At 37.8% G+C, this 9337-nt stretch overlaps 1 protein-coding gene across 2 annotated transcripts in view; it reads left to right on the top strand.

The window, feature by feature from the left end:
* Positions 1 to 6649, top strand: part of DPY19L4 (dpy-19 like 4 (C. elegans)) — a 32810-nt gene extending 26161 nt beyond the window's left edge. Inside the window, exons 19-20 of one of the 2 annotated variants that reach the window (XR_001860644.1) lie at positions 650 to 2110; positions 3996 to 6649. Coding sequence is in view for 1 of the 2 variants with exons in the window: in XM_008630699.2 (XP_008628921.2) it covers positions 650 to 814 (165 nt within the window). In the remaining variant the exon portion in view is untranslated. Of the gene's footprint in view, positions 1 to 649 lie in introns of both variants that reach the window. The other variant, XM_008630699.2, reaches the window with a different exon arrangement.
* Positions 6650 to 9337: the final 2688 nt, after the last annotated feature.

Genomic DNA, 9337 nt, shown 5'->3' with positions numbered 1-9337 from the left:
CAAATGTTTTCCAGCAGTCTGTTGCTGAAGGACTGTAGCTCAGGGCAATTATCTTTGTGTTTGGCAGCCACTGGTGGATTTTTCTTCATGAGTTTGTCCTACCACCTTTTTTTGAAGCCATGTAAATTTGTGCCATCAGAAGGAATTTCTGATGAAGGGATTTCTTCAGGGATATCAGACAGTAGATGGTGAAACAGTTTGCTTCCAAGTCAATTGGTTGGCATTTGTAGGGCAATGTGTGTGTGTCTTTGGTCTTTATTAGGTATGTCAAACTTACTTGGCCTGGAAAAGGTAGTTCAGATTTTCCTTTCCTTCATACTGGTATGCCCTGTGCCAGTCAGGTTTGAACTACTGGGTAAATGGGGCATGTGGGTAATTTCCACTGCTGTTGTTCTTTGTAGTATGAATGAAGTACACTGGTTTTAATATCCGTTACCTTGACAAAGGGAGTAATTCACAAAGACTATTTTAGGTGGTTAAACAAATTATATGGAAGTGTGTTTTCAGTTTATTGGAACTGTACAATGTGGAAATTAAATGTCTATCATAAACAAAATTTACAGAATATGAAAGTTAATTAAATGTACAGAATTACACTCTGTAACCACTTTTCTTCAGTACTTTAATTAGGTCTTTTTCTTTCTGACAGGTGGTTTGTGAGGAAGGTGACAACTATGCCTACTCAAAATATGGACGGTTTTGTCATGAAATCAAAATGAACTATTCTCCATATGTGAATTATTTCACTCGAGTATACTGGAATAGATCCTACTTTGTATATAGAATCAACACTGTGATATCCTTCCAGTCATGAAAAAGCATGCAAGCTTCTTTCTGAGGATTGATTGTGAATGAATTTCAGTTGGAAAAGTTCCTTTTGATCAAGGAAGTTTATTTTTGCAGATAGATGTGCACACATGCAGTGTACTGACAGCTTTATTTTACCAAACTGAAATTCTTTGATCCACAGATCAGCAGACACATATTCCATCCTTGAAGGAAACGGGAATATTTATCAATTTTACAGTCTCTACAATGTGTTACAGTCTTCCATGTTTTTAGCTTTTTCTTCCCATTATAAATCATCTTAATCCTCATGTAAATGGGATTTCTAACTTCAGCATTAGAGAGCTGATGCGCATAGACTTCAGTAAATACAGAAAAATTATTTAAAGAGCTCATTTAAGTCATGTAGCTTTTATTTTTTAGCCAGAAAGCAATCAATATCCTAAGTCTTTCCAAGTAAGTGTTTGGATTTTTAGTTTGGGGTTTCTTTTTATTGTGTTTTAATTCTTCCTGTCTTCCATGGTAAACATTTCTGTGTTTATCAAACACACATTTATACACCTTATGTGTAGCTGTATAGTTTGTATAAATCAAATAAGGAAGATTTTACCTAAACCACCCTTCCATAGATTAAGGCACTGATATCTGCATTGTTGTCTGTGTTGTCCACAGAGACATGTTGGTGGAAATGCTAGGAATTAGACCTAGCAATAGGAGCTGACAAGCTCAGATCTTCAGGAAAGATCTTGTCTTCAGCATTTTTCCACACTTAAGTGTGTATGTGTGTATGCATAAGTGTGTCTTTCTCGGCAGCCACCAGAATGGGCCAGTATACCACAGTATGCCATACTTGTTTTCAGGCAAGTGTAGCAGGACAACCAGGTTTGCTACTGAGACTTCTGCACTTCGGTTTTACCCCCTCTGTGTGTGTGCTGGTATATGTGTGTGTGGAGAGGGATGGGTGATACTCATTTCATTCAACTTATTATGCAATAGCTATATTAAGATAGTGCCATAACTGTCATTTAAAACACTATAATCACCACCATTAATGAATAATGGTACAGATGTTCACAGCTATTTTTATATCAATTATGCAAATACACAGATCTTTGAAAATTTGGGAAACTACTCTGCAGTTTTCCTTCCCTCTAAAATTTGTCTTTGTTATATGAGCCCCTTTGCCTCTACAACTCTTTTTTCTTAACAAATTATCTGTTCATCCTCTTTGTTGCTGGCTGATAGACTTTCAGGAGAATGAATGATGTTTTAATTCCAACTCTGGGCCTAAACCTAGTGTTGAGAATGGAAAATCCAATAAAAGGTAACAGTAGCTTTGCTTAACATAGGTGTAACTGGACAAAAAGCCAGGACTAAGTTTCGGAAGAAGCTGCTCACCCCTTAGGAGTTACCTGTAGTTACAAATTCATGTAACACCTGGCCCAGAGACCAGTCTATCAGGCATGTGGAAATGATTCTTTGGAGCCCAGATGTCTTTAATGAAGGATCTGGCAGGATAGGATGAACCCTCAGCTGAAAAATCTGCAAACCATCCTGCAAGTGGAAGCTGCAAAACAATCCTTTCTGCAAATCGGAGATTTTAACTCTGAAATTAGAAACTGCAGCATGTTGTTGTATGTGCGTGATTCTTCTCTGCTCTATGCAGATACACTTGCTTACTTTACACTGACACGTAGTGCTGAGATTTTTTTAAAACTTGTTATCACTTTTGGAGTGATTTAAAAGAAAAAAAGCTTTATTGTTGTAAAAGCCGACATGTCTGTAATCTGTTTTTTACTTTCAGTTATATTTTTAGGCCTATGAGTCTTGACAAAATGTTAAATTATGCGGGTTTTTTTAAACCAATGTTCAGATAAATCCATCAAATGTACAGGATGTTGTCACTGAGAGAAACATTTACCAGTATAACTGAGTTACAAGTTTTAAGTAAATATCCTTTCTGGGCATACAGGCATCATGTTGGGGGTAGTGTGTACCTGTGTGTCTGCTGGAGTGCAGGCTGCATTTATTTGCTTGTGCACAAGTCCATGTTTTACTGCACTGGGCTGTTTCTGACTACTCCATTACTGGATACCAACAGAAGCTCGTGTATTAACTAGAGCTATGGCAGGCCTGCAGGAACCCCCTCTGTATGTGTGGATATAGATGTAATACTTGGAAGGAAGTTTCGAGTTCCTTTTCCAATTTAAGTTTGTTTGAATCACTGTCAAGGAATTACATGTCTGTGTGTCGGTCATTTAATCTCTTGAAGTTAGTAATTCATGAATATCACTTCATATCAGCAATAAAGCATTCCAGGTAGCAAACTTCAGGGTTACAGCTGTACTTGGGTAGATGAAGTCGCAGAGCTTATGGCTTCATGCCTTAGACTGCCATGCCAGGATGCAACATTCAACTGTCCTTGACTGCCTGTTGTGTTTTACTGCAATGTTGTGTTACCATGTAGAATGTAGTTTGAACATCTACATGTAGAGCACACATATTAAGAAAACCACAAATGAGGTCACCCACACACCTAAACAAAACTGTCTTGTAGCACGTTGGCCTTCATACATGTTTAAATGAACGAGTTGAATTTTATTTGAACTGTGATATAGGTATTGTTATTAGTTTTGTCATATTTTTTAAGATGTATTCTTGATACTTCAATTGATTCTGCTGTAGGAGAATCATTTAAGATTTTTACCTTGCTTTTTATATTAGAGAAAATTATATTGCAGCACCATTGGCACAGCAGCCTTAAGTAACAGAAGGAGCCTTTTATTTGGGAGAACATTGTGGTTGTTCCTGTAAAAAGGCATAACTAAAACGAGTGACTGAAAGAATCATGTCTTACAAAGAAAGTGAATGAATTTCTTATCCAGCTACAGCTAGCAAAAATGTTGTTTGATCTCCAGCTTCTGTGAAAAATAATAAGTTCCAGTGATATCCCTCATTGGGACAACAATAGGGCATAATTACACCAGACTTGTGCAGACAACCCTGGTTTGGCTTTCAACCAGATCACAGGTTTAACTCCCTGAAAGGGTTGTGAGAAAGTTTTACAAATTTTGATCTGCTTTGCTGTAGATGTTGCAATTCAGTTGAAACATGTGCCTTGCAAGCTTTTATTAAACAAACAAAAACCTCAATTCCTGTTTCTTTTTGTGAAGATTTTTTTTTTAAATTCCTGTCCCTCTGATTTCTAGAGTTTCTGTTGTGTCTTAATATGCCAGCCTCTGAGGATGCCCGAGTCCTAAGTAGTGCAGCGCAATGTGTGCCAGCCATCTAACAGCTGTTCACTGGGAAGAATGAGAATTTGCATAGCAATTTGTGTGGCTATTTTTCTGGCTTATTTCCTCCTTCACATCTCCAATTTCTGATATACTTGATCTTAATAAATGCAAAAAAAAATACCTTGAAAGAATAAATTAGTATAGTATTTTCAGGCATCCACCTGTTATCCTTAGACTTGTGAATTAAAGTTTGACCAACCCACAGCTAAACTAACATGCACAGTTTTGTCTTAACCTTAAAAAAATGCTCTTTCACTTCCTGAATTACCACATACTTGAACTCAGATTTGACAGGAGATGCTTGAGACTAAGGAAATGTATTTCTGACCATTAACTTCTATTCATATTATTTAAAAAAACATTGATTTTATTTCTTCCGAGGTAAATGGAAATACAGTTTAATACAACACAGTCTTAAATACAGTTTCCATGGGAGTGGGAATGAGGAGAAGATACACAAATGTGGAAGAAAGAGGGCCAAAAGGTTTCACAGGCATTGAAAATTCTTCCAACTATTTGCTCTGGTGGCATTACAATTTACTGAAAGGTAGAGGCTAGGGACCAAGTCTTGTTCTTACAACCTCATTTTCACTAAGTCCTCTGCAAGTGTCCATACCTTGTGACATTCCATCAGCTTTTTCACGCAATTCACATGAAAAGGAACTGCAAGATCAGGTTGTAGGGATTGTAAGGTGTCCCTGAAATACTTTCTAAAACTTCATATAACCTGTCCTTCAACCACAACTCCAACTGGAGAAAGCATAGGCTGTGCTTGTGAATGCGTGGGTATGTGCACACATGATGTGTTTGCATTTAGAGGTGTCTGTTTTACTATTGTGTTTTGGAGATGGAATGAGCAACTTCTTTTATCACTAATGGTGATTGAATCTGTAAGTCTGCTAAAGATTGATGGGCAGGTGGACACTGGAGTACTGTGGTATTGGAGATGAAAGAGAAGCAGAAGTTTATTTCAACACAAGCAATATTTCATGTGAAATAATAACATAAATCTGCATAATCACGCTTTAATAGTCTTTTAAAAACCGAACTTTAGAGGGGAAAAAAAGTGGGAATTTGAAGACATACAGCGTGTGTTATCTTAATAATCTTTTCTACTTCATCATTACAGCTAAAAAAACAATTATTAACAAACATTATGTTGCTGCACTCTAACAATGCCAAATGCAGAGCTAGTGATGCCTAAAGATCTTTTGAATTGTTTTGTACCTCAACAATGAATTTAAATGTAATTAATCCAGCAGTGGTTTTGGTTTCAGCACAGTTAAGTGTATGTATTTCTGCCTTTCAAGTGATGTTTAAGGTTACCTATTTAATTCGATGGGACAGAAGGTTTAAATACTTTCAAAGTTTCAAACTTGTTTACTTCAGTAATACAGAAGAATTATTGGTGGTGCTTTACTTGTTAACAGTGATGTTCAGCAGTAGTGTGTATGGCATATGGACTTATCTATGTGCAGCTATTTAATAACAAGTCTAGAATACAATTGCTTTTGTCCTGTTTGTTGTCTTGGATGGTTTTTTATCAAAATAATGTATACATAGTAAATATTTTTCTCTTGTAACAAGTTTTTTTTCTGTGGAAAAAAAATTAATAAAAGCCAAGCCCAGAAAGTGTGGATTGTTTGGGACACAAACCATTTTATCCTTTGAGAAATCAAGGGAAGACTGTACAGCATAGCTCAAATGTCTGTCTTGATGAGCAGCATAAACAGTCTTGCAACTCTTGATGACAAGCAGCCTGCTCAGACTGGATCCATATGTCGTGCTGACTCTGACTGCCTGTTGAGACATACTTGTGTGAGGATGAACAGCAAAATATGAGCTGCTTCATATGGAATTACTGAACTCTGTGACTTTCTCCCTAAAGATCTTCCTACAGCAAGCATGTCACCTGGAAATAAATTGCTATGCAACGTCAAATGCCAACTGATTTAATTTTTTTTAATCTACTAATGTATTATCTGCCTTGAATTTTTACAGATCATGATTACATATTTTGGAGCCCTCTATTTTTTTATACTATATTATTAGTAGAAATCTTTGAATGCAGATTACTTTGTAGTAATTTAGCATGTAATAATACAAAAATCTTGATATTATTTTAGTTAAATTCCAAAGACAGTAGAAATACCCTACGGAGCACTTCTCCAAAAACAGATCATTTACCACCTAAAAAAAATTATGTACTTACATCTTTAATTAATACTGATTTCTGAGTTTGAGCATTTATCAAACTGCTTTGTTTTAGGCTAGTCAGGGAATGAGCTGATGTTGAAGTATTCAAGTTTAGCCATTCAAGCAGCCAAGCTTTGTGGTTGCTTAGCTCAAAGGGGAAATGGAGCTTCCTGGCAGCATGAAATTCATGTTGGTGTTTGTCTATTCTTCTGTGCCTTTATGCAAAACTGAGACCGTGGTAACTAGCTGTGAAACAGAGAACATTCTAGTCTATATAATAGAATTGTATTGATATATGTCTACAAATAGATGTTTATGTTTTATGTGAGTGTGTATCTCTACAAAATATATATTCTGTTTATAATCAATGATTCAGTGGTGTTAGGTGAAATTACTATTGGTTTGGATTATTTTCCACCTAAATAGTAGTTCTGCAATCTGTTTGTAGGACCTAGTTTCCCAGAATTTCCCATTTTTGCAGTGACCCAGCTTACCATACTTCGATCCCTGTATGCTTTCAGGTTGTTTGGGTAATGAATGTGACGGGCATTTTTTAATAGTGATGAGATGAGATGCGTCTTGTTATGGATTAAACTGCATATATAGAATATACAAACATTAAGCAATCCTGAGTATTACAGAACTACTCAGTAGGTTATAACGTACTATCAGTACATACATTTACTTTCAGAACTTTGAGCAGCTTTACAATGCCTTGGAATTTCTTCCTGTTTCACAGTTACAACTGTACTGTCTGCTGTCAAGCCATGACTGCTGCTGGCGCTGTACTGAGTAGTAATAGAGAGACCCAAAACGTGTTAAGGCTGACTTTATTTTTAAACTGCAGTAAATACCAGAATATTCTGTAAGGTGAGGGTGAATATAAAGTGATGCCTTAAGCCATTCTCCCCTCTGAAGTAAGCTGAAAAAGGACGGGTAAGAATGCAGCTCCCTTCTTCACTGCCTCATGTTACACTCTCTGTGAGACTGAGCGCAGGAGCTGTGGTCTCCCCAGAGTAACTGCTGGCTGCACCTGTGGTTTCTGTGGCTGATCTGACTTCAATTCTGGGCAATAAGACAAAATCACTGCAGCAGCAGTGATTAAACTATTTATGCAATTTTAGAAAGGTGCATTAAAATCAAGCCTGTTTTTAATTTCATAATGAAAACCTATTTCTGAAACACACACACAGTCATTTCCATCTATTTCAGCATTGTTAGCACATGGATAAATGCTGCTCCTTTTTTTTTTCTTTCCTTTTTTTTCTTTTTTTCTCCTCCCAGTTTGGCCCATTTTATGACAATCTGAGCTGTAGTCTGAACTGCTGTTTTCATTCCAGGGATTTGGCCTCAGAATGGCAGTTCTTAGATTTAGTGATTGCAGTTCACAGTCCTCAGTTCGCTGTATCACCTTTGCTTAAGAAGAGCCCTGAAACTAAATTTCACTATGATTCTTTGGCAATAGAAGCTGACAGTGTCCAGAAGATATCTGTGTTGGTTTAGACAATATCTAAGGAGCTTATTTATTTGTATTTATTTCTTGTCTATGTTGTTTCCTATTGAAGCCAAGAACCATTTCCAGTATCTTTACTGAGATGACCTCTTGGTCATCTTGGATTAACACCGTATCAGTGTCTGGATTCTTCAGTTTTGCAGGAACAGACACGTTCCTTTGGAAAATTTGGCTACACTCAAGTATGTTTGCATCTCTTTAAATTGTAGGGCAGGATTTGTGTCCACAAATATCTTTATACATTTGTTTTGTAATCGCACAGGTTTTGTGTAATTGGATGTTGAATATAACAGTGCTAGTGAGTATCCACTGGGTGAGCTTGGCTCTGGTTCCACACTGTAAGGTGTGCCCTAAGTTCTGGAAATGGGAGTGACATGCAGGAGAAGCCTGAATTTTCATCACCAAAATGCTGTGTTAATGTATTAGAAATACATGGGTTCATAGATGGGAGGGAATACTGTGAATAATATCCAGTCTATATCTTCACAGGCTGTAGAGGAAACTGGATATTTTTAAGTGCTTGAATAGAAGAGAATAGAAAGGGTAGTGTGTCCTGTAATGTAGGCTAAAAATGGGAACTTGATTTTGAGAGGATTTCATTTGCTTGTTGAAAGTTGTGTAAGGATGCAACACACTTCAGAAGAGGGAATGCTGTGCTGTGTCTCCATACAGATCTAAGCTTGTCCTAAGCTGAACACTTGTTTGCATGGTCTGGCTGGCTCTTTAAGTGTTTTAAATTAATGAGCTTTCTAGTGCCTTTGTGAAGGAAGGAATTAGTGCACAAAGAGTAACCATAATATACTCAAAGCTTGCTATAGCTCATTAACCATGGATGGATCTTGATGGTTACTTTCATGTTGTTACTGGTAAACCATTCTGTAAAACTACTTGGTTTTACTTTTTGCCTTCCCAGTCTGAGATCTTGCATTGTGCCAAATTTTAGAAGCTATCACCCCTTCACCTTGATGGGGTAAAAAATAAAGACTGAAAGCTTGTAATAATGGGATGTGATCTCCCAGCAATTACCTCTCCTTAAAACTGGTAATTCCCTGGGTGGTGCAGGTGCAGGTCTAGCAGTTGGTTGTCACCTTTGACTGTTGCCTGTAATATTTGACTAAATGTATTGGTTTTGCACAGCCTGGGTTTTGGTAGCGGGGGGGCCACAGGGGTGGCTCCTGTGAGGAGCTCCTGGAAGTTTCCACCATGTCCAGCAGAGCCAATGGCCAATGGCTCTAAAGATGGACATGCTGCTGGCCAAAACTGGGCCAATGAGAGAGGTTGGTAACGCGTCTGTGATGACGTATTTAAGAAGAAAACCAAAACAAAGTCATAAGATTTTGGATTCTAGTCAGAAAAGAGGAGGAGGTGAGAACATGTGAGGGAAAACAACATGGCAACACCAAGGTCAGTGCAGAAGGAGGGGGAGGAGGTGCTCCAGGCACTGGAGCCGAGGTTCCTCTGTAGGCCACGGTGAGGACCATGGTGCAGCCGCTGTGCAACTGCAGCCCATGGGGATCCACGGGGGATGCAGAGATCCAACCGCAGA

The sequence above is a fragment of the Corvus brachyrhynchos genome, unplaced genomic scaffold, assembly GCF_000691975.1.
Source record: "Corvus brachyrhynchos isolate BGI_N302 unplaced genomic scaffold, ASM69197v1 scaffold302, whole genome shotgun sequence".
In the NCBI taxonomy this organism is placed as follows: domain Eukaryota; kingdom Metazoa; phylum Chordata; class Aves; order Passeriformes; family Corvidae; genus Corvus; species Corvus brachyrhynchos.
This window is presented reverse-complemented; position numbering and strand designations above follow the sequence as displayed.